Here is a 16,106-nt window from a genome sequence, read left to right on the forward strand (position 1 = left end):
CACACACACACACACACACACACACACACACACACACACACACACACACACACACACACACAAAACATTGATTCACTAGCTTTTCTTAATGGTATTACAGTAGTAGAATATAGCCTAAGGTGGATATATAGCGTTTTGCAAAAAAAAAAAAAAAAAACGTTATGTTGTGTATGTTCTGACCAAAACTAACTCGGAATCGTATTATTATTAATCAATCTTTGTATATACTATTCCATATATTTATGATGTATTGTTTTTTTAACCAATTTAAGATGTTTGACAATGTTAAGATAAATATGTTGCATTTTGGCATGGTTTTTGACTTATTTATGGACATAAAATTAAATAAAAAATATCCTGGATTTGAAGAATATTGTGTCCCGGCCTTCACTGAGCTCAAGTAATAGTTTAATGTACAAAAAATTGTGAATGAACTTGACTGTTGATGTCTTAAATAATAATGTCAAATAACCAACATTTCTCAAAATGGATATATCTCGTTTTGCAACGAAACTCTTCATATATTGAGTCACTGATAATGTAAGTTAATGGTTTATCACTTTTGACCAATAGGTGGCACAGATACGAAATTGATGTGGTGTGGTCAGAATAAGGGAACAATGACACATGCAAAGTTTGATGCCAATATGTATAAGCATTGCAGAGATACAGCCTCAAGAGTAATTTTGGCATAATGGCTCAACTTCGTCGCTGCGGTTTACAAAAACGGTTTCACCTATTGATGCAAAATCCCTAACTTTTTGTTGACACAGTCTGAAGATGATACGATTCAATTTTGGTGGAAATTGGACAAACGGTCTAGGATGAGTTTGAAAAAGTAGGTTTTGATCAAATAAGAACATTGAGGACAGGATGTTTGACCAAATATGGAAAAATTTGTTTCACTGTTCTCGGCATGAGCCAATGACTGTATTATGACCAGTTTCATTAAACTAGGCTAATTTAATCAAAAGTTATTAGCATGTTTGTAAATTTTGTTATAACCTCTGACCACAAGGTGGCACTGCCCCAAAACGTTTTGAGTACCTTCAAAGCATGGTGCGGAAGACATGATTTTTGGACAAAGAGTTCAAAAGTTATAAGCAAAAATAGCCATTTTTTGTATCTCCGGACCAGTAGGTGGCGCTGCGCCGAAACGCTGCATGTTGCTTCAGGTCATGCTTGTGATGACATATACCAAGATTGGTTTCAATAAGATAAAGCGTTGTGGAGATATAGGCTTATGAGTGTTTTTGCAACAGCTACGCAAAATTTGTGTGCGCGTTTATCGAAAACGATTTGACAAATCAACTTGATTTGCAAGATTTTTTGTCAGCATGGTCTGAAGATGATCTGGTTCAATTTTCGTGCAAATCGGACAAACCGTCTAGGACGAGTTCGTAAAAGTAGGTTTTTTGGAAAATTAAAAATGGCGGGAAAATTATCATGACCGAAAATGACATCATAGGTTGCAATTGAATCGGCATGAGCCAATGACTCTATTATGACCAGTTTCAATATACTAGGCTAATTTAATCAAAAGTTATTAGCATTTTTGTCAAGTTTGTTATATCTTTTGACCACAAGGTGGCACTGCCCTAAAACTTTTTGAGTACCTTCAGGGCATAGAAAGGAAGTCACATACCGAGTTTAGTAACAATATACTAATGCATTTGTAAAATATAGCATTTTTTGACAAAATTCAAAATGGCCGACAGCCAAAATGGCTGATATGGTAAAATTGAATATCAGACGACTCGGCATGCCGTCCTGAATGTAACGAGACCACTTTTATGATTTTTGGACAAACAGTTCAGAAGTTATAAGCAAAAATAGCAATTTTTCGTATATCCGGACCAGTAGGTGGCGCTGCGCCGAAACACTGTATGTTGCCTCAAGTCATGCTTGTGATGACATGTACCAAGTTTGGTTTAAATACGATAAAGCGTTGCGGAGATATTGCCTTAAGTGTGTTTTTGCAACCGCTACGTAAAATTTGTTTGCGCGTTTATCGCAAATGATTTGACAAATCAACTTGATTTGCAAGATTTTTTGTCAGCATGGTCTGAAGATGATCTGGTTCAATTTTCGTGCAAATCGGATGAACCGTCTAGGACGAGTTCGTAAAAGTAGGTTTTTCGGAAAATTAAAAATGGCGGGGAAATTTTTATGACGGAAAATGACGACATGGGGTGCAATCGAATCGTCTTGAGCCAAGGAATCAGAGGAAAAAAGAATTATGTTTCTAGCCCTTATGGTTCAAAAGTTATTAGCATAAACATGAGTCAAATTTTGGACTGATGGTGGCGCTAGAGGGATTGAGTTAGAGACTCCAAGTTTGCTATGGTGACTTTTCAGACTGTCCTCTATGAGTGTGCCAAATTTCACAACTTTTTACCATACGGTTCTATGGGCTGCCATAGACTTCGTGGCGGAAGAAGAAGAAGAAGAAGAAGAAGAAGAAGAAGATGAATAATAAATATAGCTGCAAGCAGCAATACCGGGGCCAAGCGCAAAGAAGAAGACAAGACATGCCAAAATGGCTGGCAGTGTCAGATCAACTGCAGCAATGAGAAATTAATCACGTTTTAAGATGATTTTAGGCAAAAGGCTGAAAATGCATTGTAGTCTGAGAGTGTCAGACCAACTGCAGCAATGAACAATTATACAGTTTAAGAAGATTAGGCAAAATGGCTGAAATATCATATATAGAGTCACTGATAATATAAGTTAATGGTTTATCACTTTTGACCAATAGGTGGCACAGTTACGAAATGTATGTGGTGTGGTCAGAATAAGAGAACAATGACACATGCAAAGTTTGATGCCAATATGTCAAAGCATTGCAGAGATACAGCCTCAAGAGTCATTTTGGCATCATGGCTCAACTTCGTCACTGCGGTTTACAAAAACGGTTTCATCTATTGATGCAAAATTCCTAACTTTTTGTTGACACAGTCTGAAGATGATATGATTCGATTTTGGTGGAAATTGGACAAACAGTCTAGGATGAGTTTGAAAAAGTAGGTTTTGATCAAATAAGAACATTGAGGACATGATGTTTGACCAAATATGGCAAAATTAGTATCTATGTTCTCGGCATGAGCCAATGACTGTATTATGACCAGTTTCATTAAACTAGGCTAATTTAATCAAAAGTTATTAGCATGTTTGTAAATTTTGTTATAACCTCTGACCACAAGGTGGCACTGCCCCAAAACTTTTTGAGTACCTTCAAAGCATGGTGCGGAAGACATGAATTTTGGACAAACAGTTCATAAGTTATAAGCAAAAATAGCCATTTTTTGTATCTCCGGACCAGTAGGTGGCGCTGCGCCGAAACGCTGCATGTTGCCTCAGGTCATGCTTGTGATGACATATACCAAGATTGGTTTGAATACGATAAAGCGTTGTGGAGATATAGGCTTATGAGTGTTTTTGCAACCGCTACGCAAAATTTGTGTGCGCGTTTTTCGAAAACGATTTGACAAATCAACTTGATTTGCAAGATTTTTTGTCAGCATGGTCTGAAGATGATATGGTTCAATTTCTGTGCAAATCGGACAAACCGTCTAGGACGAGTTCGCAAAAGTAGGTTTTTTGGAAAATTAAAAATGGCGGGGAAATTATCATGACCGAAAATGACATCATAGGTTGCAATTGAATCGGCATGAGCCAATGACTCTATTATGACCAGTTTCAATATACTAGGCTAATTTAATCAAAAGTTATTAGCATTTTTGTCAAGTTTGTTATATCTTTTGACCACAAGGTGGCACTGCCCTAAAACTTTTTGAGTACCTTCAGGGCATAGCATGGAAGTCACATACCGAGTTTAGTAACAATATACTTATGCATTTGTAAAATATAGCATTTTTTGACAAAATTCAAAATGGCCGACAGCCAAAATGGCCGATATGGTAAAATTGAATATCAGACGACTCGGCATGCCATCCTGAATGTAACGAGACCACTTTTATGATTTTTGGACAAACAGTTCAGAAGTTATAAGCAAAAATAGCAATTTTTCGTATCTCCGGACCAGTAGGTGGCGCTGTGCCGAAACGCTGTATGTTGCCTCAAGTCATGCTTGTGATGACATGTACTAAGTTTGGTTTGATCACGATAAAGCGTTGCGGAGATATTGCCTTAAGTGTGTTTTTGCAACCGCTACGTAAAATTTGTTTGCGCGTTTATCGCAAATGATTTGACGAATCAACTTGATTTGCAAGATTTTTTGTCAGCATGGTCTGAAGATGATCTGATTCAATTTTCGTGCAAATCGGATGAACCGTCTAGGACGAGTTTGTAAAAGTAGGTTTTTCGGAAAATTCAATATGGCGCGAAATTTTTTATGACGGAAAATGACGTCATAGGGTGCAATCGAATCGTCTTGAGCCAAGGAATCAGAGGAAAAAAGAATTTTGTTTCTAGCCCTTATGGTTCAAAAGTTATTAGCATAAACATGAGTCAAATTTTGGACTTATGGTGGCGCTAGAGGGATTGAGTTTGAGACTCCAAATTTGCTACGGTGACATTTCAGACTGTCCTCTATTAGTGTGCCAAATTTCACAACTTTTTACCATACGGTTCTATGGGCTGCCATAGACTTTGTGGCGGAAGAAGAAGAAGAAGAAGAAGAAGAAGAAGAAGATGAATAATAATAATAAGAACGGGAACGGTTTCAATAGGTGCCTTCGCACCTTCGGTGCTTGGCCCCTAATAATAAGAACGGGAACGGTTTCAATAGGTGCCTTCGCACCTTCGGTGCTTGGCCCCTAATAAACTTGCGCTGACTGACAGCGCTCTCATAACTCAGTAGGTACTATAAATAACTTTGTTAGCAAACGCTGAGCTCAGTCTCTGGTACATTAGTGATGTCCGGTTCGCGAACGAATCATTCTTTTGAATCGGTTCTTTTAAGTGAACCGAACCAGTTCACCAAATCGGACTGAATCGTTCTAAACGTTTCGCGTCTCCAGTCAGTGCTGATCCATAATTTACTAAAGTTACTAACTTTCTGACATGAGTGACAGTCCCTCCGACTAGAAATAGACTAATAACCTGAAGTATATGCTGTAACTACAACAGTTCAGACATGCTGAGAACTGATGTGAAGTGAACTCAGGTCCATCCGTCTCTCTGGCAGCAGCTCGTGCCTGCTCCTGCCTCGTAGACCTCGTTAAACCACGCCCCCTCCGCTCATTTAAAATGCAAAGATGTCAGCCAATCACAACAGTGGGCGTTTTTACTGAAGTCTCACAGCAGACACGCCTCTTGAAGCAGGGCATTCAGCCACAGGGCAAACAGCAGTATAGAAAAAAATGCCTTTTATTTCTAAATTATGACATTTTATGATGTAAAAGTCATACTAACAATATAAGTACACCTCAGGAAACATTATAAAATAATAGAAAAATGCCATGCCATGGGACCTTTAAATATTGTTTTTTTTATATATAAATAATAAATGTTCCTTTTTTTAAATTGTAAATTTAAAATTGTCATCATCATGATCATTGTGTCATTTTTATGTTGTAAATTGAGGGAGCAAATGCAGTATCGGCTCCAAATATCGGTTCAAGAAAATCGGCAGCCCGTATCGTCATCGGCTAAGGCTGATGAAAAAAAATCGGTATCGGCATCGGCACTAAAAAATCCATATCGGTCGACCCCTAACTGGAAGGGTCAGAAACTGTGCCGTTTTATTAGGGATCCCAATCCGTCAGTATGTCAGAATGTGAACTTCGCACATGAGCAACTGAAAGGGAACATCTCGGTTACACATGTAACCCTCGTTCCCTGAAGGAGGAAACGGAGACCTACATCCTATCACACCAGAGCCTGGGCCACTTACTCGTCTCCTCAGCACAAAACAAAGGTGCATACACTTCATTATATCCCAATCTGTTGGTTAACATTCTGACGTACGTCTCCATTCCCTCCTTCGGGGAACAAGGGTTACATGCATAACCGAGACGTTTACGTCTCATTGGTGTTTGCTATTTAAGTTCTACCCTCACGTTCACGTAAGGTTGTGTTGCTAATGCCCATTTACCTGCCTTTGAGTTTCCTTGACATTATTGTCAACTTCATTGAGAACATTAATCTGTCTTTTTCTGTGTGCCTGCAAGCACCGTGTGACAACAATCTTACGTTTGGGAGCAATTTATTGACATACACTGCATACCTTTTCCTAATAATAGTGTACCAATACATAAAGGCTTTTAATAGCAAAACTCCACTGACTAAGTTTAGGCTTCCATGTTTCGAGGCAAGTAAAACTGTTGCAACTTTTTTTTTTTATACTGGGGAAATATACTTGTTTCATGTAGTCCAGCGTTTTTCCCCCAAGCGATTTTCACTGGCGATGTGCCGAGTGTAGATGCAAATTCAGTAGATGCTGCTCCCGGTACACAAGGCGTACTTTACGCTTGACCCTCACTTGTCACACAGAAGAAGAAGTTATATCTATTCTTAAATGCTCTATATTAATCTTTTAATAATGAATGTTATTGTAATAGTAATATTTCTTATTTTTATTTAGCAATAATAACAGGGTACCCGCGGGATCTTAAAAAGTCTTAAATGTCTTTAAATTTCTAAATCAAAATTTTAGGCCTTAAAAAGTCTTAAATTCGCTGAAGTATTGAGTTCAAGGTCTTAAATAATTTTAAACGGGTCTTAATTTTCCTACGTCCATGTAACGCTACCTCTTGCTCATTTAAATGCTCCGGCAGCGCTTTAGTGTGTGTGTGTGTGTTGTAGTTCGTTCTTTCGCTAGTCCAACTATAGTTCGCTATTTTACAACTACAAATGAGACCAGCATGCATCTTATATAGCAGCCAATCAGCTTTCATGTTATTGGCACGAGTCTCTTTTGGATTGTACCACAGACGCATCAAACAGATTTTATTCTTCAGCTTCAGTTCTCCAGTTCTTCCAGTTCACGCAATCGTGAAAGCGAAGGCGAATCTTGCTTACCTTCCATCTCGCATAATGACCAAATAAAATTATGATATTCCCGATAGCACTAAAAAAGCGATGTAAACCCCAAACTGATTCGCTACTGCCACACGGACCGATGTCAGACTGGCTGCGGATTCTGTGCACGCGTTTGCCGCCTGTCAGCGCTCGCGCGAGTGTACTACCGAATGTGTTCATTACAGTAGGTCTTAAAGTGAAAGCAACCCAATATAGCCAAGCCTATACCCGCTCCTGGCCGAGTCGTTAATATTAATCAAACAACAACAACGGGGGAAAACAAACAGTAGCCTACCTAAACTAAAAGCACTGTTTGTATCTGTATATTTAAGTTGTACTTATTTGTCCTATTGTCAAACAAGATTCATGCATTTTGTTTGTTTTATTGCCATGTCTGACTATTGTGCATCTGACATAATGATATGGTAAATGTGGCATCCTAATTATGAAAAATAAAACACAAAAAACATGAACATTTCAGAAAATTTTGATCTCACAAAAATTATATATATATAATTTTATATATATATATATATATATATATATATATATATATATATATATATATATATATATATATATATATATATATATATATATACATGCAGACACACACACTCACACACTCACTCTACCGGTCAAAAGTTTGAGAGGTCAAAAGTTTGAGAATGGTATTTAAAGAAGTCTCTTCTGCTCACCAAGGCTGCATTTACCAAGGCTGCATGTCACCCCCCATTTTGGCAATTGGGGCATTTTGACATACCCCATCAATCCAAGATGGCAGCATGTCCGCGTTTGTGTGCAGCATGCTCTAGTTTTAGTTTGTCTTAATTTTATGTCAAAGATAATTTTATTTGTTTTATGTTTATTGACTTTTACCTATGGAGTTCGCCGCCTTATGTTAAGACAAGCCGGGGATTGTTTGCTGATAGTGTGTGGTTTTTTTATCTCCACCAACGGAAGAGAAGAGCTGATCTGCCGATTGTGCTGCAAACGGAGGGAAGACGCCGACCCACTGGACTAAATGTATTAGGCTCTACTTCACTAAGGAAAGTGCTTATTTCATTAACGCTTGTGGCCTTGTCCATAAACTAGCGTTTTGAGAAATCGGTCTCTGTTTGTTGATCTGGCACTGATCCTTTTCTGTTTGTTTTGTTTTGATTTTCTCTCGGTGCGGGACGCGGTTTGATGTTAGCGTGGATCCCTCTTTCTTTCTGCATCGTGGTGTCGGGCAGCGCTCTGTGAAAAGAGTTGGAGTACCACAAGTCTACACGTCAGCAAAGAAACCTTCATATTTTATTTTGGTTGTCGGCTCAGTTGGACTTCGAAAGGACTATGCGGTTTGTTTCATCTAATTGCGCGGCTCTGGTGGCATTTCTGGTTGTGATACTCTACCAGGGAAACATCGGCTACAGGTATGACTCTGACTTTTCGTTACATAATGATATTTTCTCAACTTTAAAATGGACAAATTGGACGGGGATTGGTATATGTACAAACTTCAACGTTCTCTCGGACTGCCATTTGAAGTCACTACTTTTAAACTTTGTGTACGAGGATTCCATAGTTTCTGCTCAAACAAATAAAGTGCCCAGCATCCCCAACTGTTCCACTTGTTTGAATCTTTCTGTTGGAAATGTAAGTGAAACAGTAAGGCGTCGGAGTTTTATAGTTCTTATGTTACTGATATCAGGAAATGTATTACCAAATCCTGGTCCTTTTAATGACACTTCTCTAACGTTCAAAGTTCCTGCTGATTTCAAATCTAGATCAGGACTAGGTTTTATTCATATGAATGTGAGAAGCCTGTTTCCTAAGTTGGACTTGGTGCGTATCTGGGCAAAAAACACCAGTGCTGATGTTATAGTGATATCCGAAACATGGCTTAAAAAAACAGTTTCAGATAATGCCATAGATATTGATGGTTATACCGTTTATAGGACTGATAGACCAAAAAGGGGAGGGGGGGTAGCAATTTATGTTAAGGACAGTTTTAAAGTTACGGTGTTGCTCTCTGAGTCAGTAGTTAAAAAGTATGAATTGTTAGCTTTAAATCTTATCGTTACCAAGACTTTACATCTTACTGTAGTTGGTTGCTACAGACCCCCATCAGCTAGTACTGATGCCATTTCCTCTCTGATGCACTCGGTGACTTCTTTGAACTACAAGGAGCTTGTTCTCCTCTGTGATTTTAATGTGAACTGGCTACAGTCAGTATCTGACTGTTTCAAAGCAATTTGTGACTCTTTAAATCTCTTTCAGCTAGTTGAGACACCTACTAGACCCAACTCGAAGGATTACAAAAAGTCCACATTAATTGATCTTATTTTCAGTAATTTGCCTCATAAGTACTCTTTGGCCTCTGTATTTGCTAATGATGTTAGTGATCACTGCGTCGTTGCTATAGTCAGAGATACCAAATTACCCAAGCACAAACCACGTATTATCACTAGACGATGTACACGGCACTTTAATGAACAAGCCTTTCTTTTTGATGTAGCACGCTATGATTGGGACAGGATTTTTCTTATTCCCGATGTTGAGTCTGCCTGGAATTACTTTTATAATGGATTCTTATCAATCATCAACAGGCATGCACCTTTTAAAAAATTCCGTGTTAAAGGTAGGGATAATCCCTGGTTTTCTGAAGCCCTTTCTGTCCAAATTCGTGAGCGGGATGTGGCTTGGGCAAAAGCTAGACAATCTGATGTTGGCTCCGATTGGATTCGTTTTAGGCAGCTCCGGAATAAATGCACAGTCGCTATTAGAAAAGCAAAGGCTGATTATTTTATTGAAAAAAACACTATTAACTCAAATAATCCCAAGAAATTCTGGCAGAATATAAAACTGATATCAGGTAGTAAAAACAAGTCTAGCTTTCCATCATGTATAATAATGGATTCCACTAGCATATCAGATAAAGAACATATGCTCAATTGCTTTAATAAGCATTTTGTTGCCTCCGGGTTTCTATTTCAACCACTAAATCTTACAGGCTCTGATTCTGATTTTATTAATGCAGAAAGTCATCTAGAAAAGGAAGAGTTTAGATTTAAACAAATTAAGAGAACTGACTTTATAAAGCACTCTGTCTGCTTGACATAAACAAATCTTCAGGTCCTGATTGTTTGGAGCCTTTGTATCTGAAACTAGCAGCAGATTATATTATATCTGCTTTAACTTATATTTTTAATCTTTCTTTAAATACTGGTGTTATTCCAGAAATCTGGAAATCAGCATTTGTTGTTCCTTTATTAAAAGGGGGGGGATCCCACTAAAATGAATAATTACAGACCAATCTCAAAGCTCTGTGTTTTATCAAAGATATTAGAAAGCCTCATTAATGAACAGTTGACATGCTATTTGAATGCAAACAGGGTGTTGTCTATCAATCAATCTGGGTTTCGTAAAAAACATAGTACTACAACGGCTATTTTGAAAGTTTTAAATGATATTGTAGGGTAAATGGATAATGGTGAATTTTGTGCCTCGCTTTTTATTGATTTATCAAAGGCTTTCGATACAGTGGATCACGGAATCTTGCTGCACAGATTGAAGGAAGTTGGTTTATCAAGTCACGTTATTTCTTGGTTTAAAAATTATCTGAGTGGAAGAACCCAGTGTGTTCAAGCTGAAGGTAAACAATCTGATTCATTGGAGATCTTCAAAGGTGTTCCCCAAGGATCGGTGCTGGGGCCCCTTTTATTCACCATTTATATAAATAGCCTTGATTATGACATTCAGGATGCCAACTTTCATTTTTATGCAGATGATTCTGTCGTGTATAGCAGCGCTTCCTCTGGACAGCAAGCCTTGTCTAAACTTCAGTCAGCCTTTAATATTATTCAGTTAAGGCTTCACAGTTTAAAACTTGTTCTGAATACTGATAAAACCAAGTATATGTTATTTACCAAATCAAAAAAACTTGAAAATAATTTAGTATCTCTTCAGACCTTTCAAGGTACAGTGATTGAATTAGTAAAAGAGTACAAATATCTAGGCATCATAGTTGATGATGCCCTATCTTTTAGTTCTCATATCACTCAACTGAAGAATAAATTGAAAATCAAGCTTGGGTTATATTTCAGGAACAAGTTTTGCTTCTCTTTTAATTTAAAAAAGAAATTAGGCCCTGCTACTTTTCTCCCTGTCCTTGATTATGGTGATGTTGTATATCAGTTTGCACCTTCTTATCTTCTTTCTTCCTTAGATGCCGTTTATCATGGTGCTCTAAGGTTTATATCAAATTGTAAATCTTCAACCCATCATTGCACCTTGTACCATAGAGTAGGTTGGCCTTCTCTGTCTACCAGAAGAAAAATGCACTGGTACTTAATTATTTATAAAGCCATCTTGGGGTTGTTGCCTTCTTACCTCTGTTGTTTTATGCAGCAGAAAATTATCAAGAATTATTCTCTTCGTTCGCAAAACTTTTATACTCTTTTTGTTCCTTTTACTCGAACTGAGTTAGGTAAGAAGTCTTTTATGTACGCAGCGCCGTTTGATTGGAATCTCCTCCAATCTAAATTAAAATGAGAAAATCTGCTGACTCTGGATCGTTTCAAATCAGTTATCCGGCAAATGGAAGTTGATCTAACATTATGTAACTGCTTTTAAGTGTTTTTAATCTGTTTGTGTGATGTTTATTTGTGATTGAACTGTATGTATTGCTGCACATTTTGGCCAGGACACTCCTGTGAAAGATTTTTAATCTCAGAGCTTTTTCTGGTTAAATAAAGGTTAAATAAAAATAAAATAAAAAATTTATTAACTTTTTTTATATTTGAATATGCAGTTTATTTCTGTGATTCAAAGCTGAATTTTCAGCATCATTACTCCAGACTTTAGAGTCACATAATCATTCAAAAACCTTTTTTTTAACTTTCTATTTCAGATAAATGCTGTTCTTTAGAACTTTCTATTCATCAAAGAATCCTAAAAAAAAATGTTTTACACTTTCAACACTGATAATAATCATAAATGTTTGTTGATCATCAAATCCTCATATGAGAATGATTTGTGAAGGGGCATGTGACACTGAAGACTGGAGTAATGATGATAAATTCAGCTTTGATCACATGAATAAATTACACTTTACTATATATTCACATAGAGAAAAGTCACAATATTACAGATTTTTTGTATTTTTAATAACATAAATGCAGCATTGGTGAGCAGAAGAGACTTCTGTAAAAACATTAAAAAGTCTTACCGTTGTCAAACTTTTGACCGCTAGTGTGTTTGTATATTAATACTGATGGGATTGAGCTATGAGGAAGTGCAAGTTTACTAATACTTTGCTTTGCAAGTCATTTTGTGATTCTGCATTTCCTGTTGAACGTTTTTTTTTTATTGCGTTATATAGGTCTTAAATTTAATTCATAATGGTCTTAAAAAGGTCTTAAATTTGACTTGGTGAAACCTGCAGATACCCTGAATAATAATCACCATAATTATTATTAGTCATGTTAATATATAAACACAAAATGTTTTATACACACACTTTTCATTTGTAAAAATAAAAAAATAATAATAATCGCGATCACAATTTTAACCAGAATAATCGCAATTAGATATTTAATTTCATATTTAATATTTAATTTCCTAATTTCAACAATGTAACTGTATTCTAAACACCAACTATTTAAATTGTATCTAACGGAATTAGGGCTGAACGATATGGACAAAATTTCATATCTCGATTTTCATGCCAGATATCTCGATATCGATACAATACGATATGACTACGTGTTCGGTGAAAACCAGAATCTGAATTAAAATGTGTTTGATTTAAGCCTACATTTCAAAAATTAGTGTCAGAAAATGTATTGTTTTTAAGCCTTTGGCACGTACGACACACAGGTGTAATCAGTCTAGGCTGGTCCTGGAGCGGATGATCAAGTGCATCACATGATCAACTAGAGACAGGCGCGCTCAGAGCTGTCATATATCACAACTTTTCAGTGTTTTCAACCACATACTGTTTATTTTAGGTTTCAAACATATAAATTCACATAAGTACTAAAAAACAATACATTAAGAGTTTGTAAAATACACACTGATGTCTATGGAAGAGGTAATAATAATCCTTTCCATTATAATTCGACACGTTTTATTCATATCAGATACACATTCACATTGTGTAAGTAACTTCAATGTTTACTCTATTCTATTCCCAGTTCACCAGACACTTACTTTTAAGTATTTCGGGAGAAGTGGATGAATTCACGTGTTGTAAACATAGAGGTTGTAAATCCAACAGATCTGATTCTCTGAACTGCGTCTGCGGCACAAACTAATGCTGCCTTCACGTGCTATCGGAAATTTGATGATTCCGACTTCTGAAATCGTGATTACGAGCGCATTGCATTCAAGTTTCAAAATGTGAGGGCGTTCATGTGCAATGTTTACCTAGGAAACTCGTATTTACGATAATTCCGAGAGCACGTGAAGGCAGCATTACACGGCGGCGCCCATCGCGCATTCAGCTCAACTAACGCGATCGTTATAAAGGTGTTTAAACAACAATATACTTCCACTTGCATGTATTTGACAATCGGAATATCAGATATTTCATGCCATAGCTAACACATTTGTGAATATTCTGAATAAAAAAGGAAAAAATTACAAAAGCAGATCATCATTCATTCAGCGCTGTTGCTGCTGCGGTGTGTCACGTGACAAGCAATGACGTGTCACCATGGAAACGCCGCCCCCCTCTCAAGTCCCTGTAGTGCGCGCGCGCTGGCTTTAGCGGTGCATTCAAGGGCACTAGTAAAACTGATGTTTGTTGTGACTGCCAGTCTGCCAGAGTTGTATGCAGGGCGAGCGCGGAGAGGGGAAATCTATATCGTCTATATCGTTGCTTTTTTCGATAATAATATCTTGAAAGTTCATATCTAGATATGGATACGATAACGATATATCGTTCAGCCCTAAACGGAATACAGTTAATCTTAATTTGTATTCTGAATACGTAACGCATTTCTCATTGCGATTATCTTTCATTGTTTGTATATTGTTGTGAGCAATAATTAAAAAATAAAAGAAAATTAAAACTGACAGCCTCCGACATCCACAGAGTTTCTCAGCGTTTTCTCAGTTTCTCTGTTGGTCAGAAACGACAGTATCCAGTTTAAAATATTGGTATTTTTCTTACAAACACGTCTAATTCCACTTCAGAAGACATTGATTCATCCACTGGGGTCGTGTGGATTACTGTAGTTATTGTTGTATGTGCGGTTTGATGCTTCAACCAAATTAGTTTTCATTAGCATTTCATAATAGCAGATGCCACACTTACCCTGTAACAACATGGAACAAGAGTATCTTTCCCCAGTATATGACTTGAAACTAAAAAAATATGCACTTTTGCTGCTTATTATTTACTTCTTATTATTTTACAGCCACCAAAGCAGTCAATAATGAAGAATGAAGAATGGACACCAACCTATTTGTTCCTCAGTCTCTTCATGTTTTATTCTGGATGGTTCTGGATAACTCATGTCTTCAATCTCCTCTTTAATGAACTCCATCTTTAACAGTCACACAGATTTCAGCTGCTACACCTGGAGTTTGTCCTTCTCTTGTAGGATGATGGGAATATTCCCAGTATTTATTGGTGAATTGTTGTGGGAGGGGCTTCACTGGTGGGAGGGGCTTCACTGGTAAATTACCAGAGTTGACCAGACCTGGCTAAAAATATATATTTTGTTAATATTTTTTTCTGAAGAAAGACAAATATAAATTCTGATGAAAGCCTAAATATTAAATGTCATGGATGTATATTTACTGAGTAATCTACAATTCTTTAGAGATTCGGAGCCAAATTACAGGAGGGTAAAATGACTTTAAAAAGATGGCAGCTTTATTTTATTTTAAACAGAGATTGGTAGGACAATTAGTAAAATCTGTCGACTTTAGCCATCTTTGTTGCATTATATGCCAACAGTGACTGTTCAAAAATGGGACAAAATCACTTATTGTGTTTTTTGCCCCAAGTTTGCATGCCTGTAACTCAAGAAGTATTAATGATATCCTAAACTCCTCTTATATTCTGGTTCTTATCAAGCATTTCTTTTGGTTTCTTCATTTTAAAGGCCCCATATGGTTAAATGTCAGAGATATGGAGATCTTAATGTGGTTTCATGAGTAAATTGGTCAATTGTTCACATTTTCAGTGGCCAAAAACCAAACGTGTGTCACTTTACACACAGCTGATACTTTTGTCTTTTACAGAGGAATATCTGAATAACAAATAATGTTGAAACTAGAAATGCATCTCGCTTTTTTCTATAAACACAATTGCATAGAATATACCTGAGTGCCATACAATTTCTGTCAGGAATATGGAGTATTTTGATACAAGTTAGATATTATTTGCATTAAAACAATGTTTGTTGAACTCCTGTCCAAAGTCTGAGAAACAACAGGACCATCATGTTTAGCTGAGCTGCTGAAAAGCCTCTTTGTCTCCTAAAGTTCCCTGTTTTCCCCTCATTCATTATGCTGATGTCTGAGATCTTCTGTAAAGTGGCACATTAAGCACATTTTATTGGTGTAATAGAGTCAGAGTCTGTGAAAAACTCTCTGCCAACATATTATTACACTCATAATAAACCAGGACACACAACGCATTTCATTACATTGGTCTTAAACATGTAAACTCTGGAGCTGATTAATGTTAAACTCTGTAATCTGAGAAACATCTCTCACCTGCAGACTGGAAATATAAGGCATCCGGAGGAAATATTACACTTTTGTCCTTCATTCACGATCGTTAACAGCGTCGCTTTCAGTTTAAACTGATCTCAGCTCGTCCGCTCGCGCTTCTCTCTTCTGCGCATGCTCAGTGCGCGTCATTTTTCTTAAAGGGGCCGCATAGTAAAAAAAAAACCATACATTGTGATTTCTGGATTTTTTTTTATAGATTATGTCTCTCACAGTGGACATGCACCTAATAAGTCAAAGTCCAAATCACAGTATTTGCAGTATTTGCTGTCCTAACTTAACTGACATAAGTACCAATGTAGAACATTATATAGAAACTGTGTCTGAACATAACGATACTCGGTTACTTAACGTAACCTCGGTTCTCTCTAGAAGAGGGAACGAGTATTGCG

The 16,106-nt window shown here is 37.0% G+C and overlaps 1 protein-coding gene across 3 annotated transcripts in view; it reads right to left on the bottom strand.

Moving 5' to 3' along the window:
- LOC307119583 (uncharacterized protein) overlaps positions 1 to 15,826 on the bottom strand; it is a 60,692-nt gene extending 44,866 nt beyond the window's left edge. Inside the window, exons 1-2 of one of the 3 annotated variants that reach the window (XM_079805929.1) lie at positions 15,700 to 15,823; positions 14,435 to 14,679 (exon numbers count right to left, since the gene is read on the bottom strand). In XM_079805929.1, the coding sequence (XP_079662055.1) occupies positions 14,435 to 14,519 (85 nt within the window). In that variant the 5' untranslated portion in view covers positions 14,520 to 14,679; positions 15,700 to 15,823. Of the gene's footprint in view, positions 1 to 14,434; positions 14,680 to 15,699 lie in introns of those variants that run through there. The other 2 variants (XM_079805928.1, XM_079805927.1) reach the window with 2 other exon arrangements.
- Between the last annotated feature and the right edge of the window lie 280 nt (positions 15,827 to 16,106).

Source organism: Gobio gobio (assembly GCF_949357685.1).
Source record: "Gobio gobio genome assembly, chromosome: 23".
Classification (NCBI taxonomy): Eukaryota; Metazoa; Chordata; class Actinopteri; order Cypriniformes; family Gobionidae; genus Gobio; species Gobio gobio.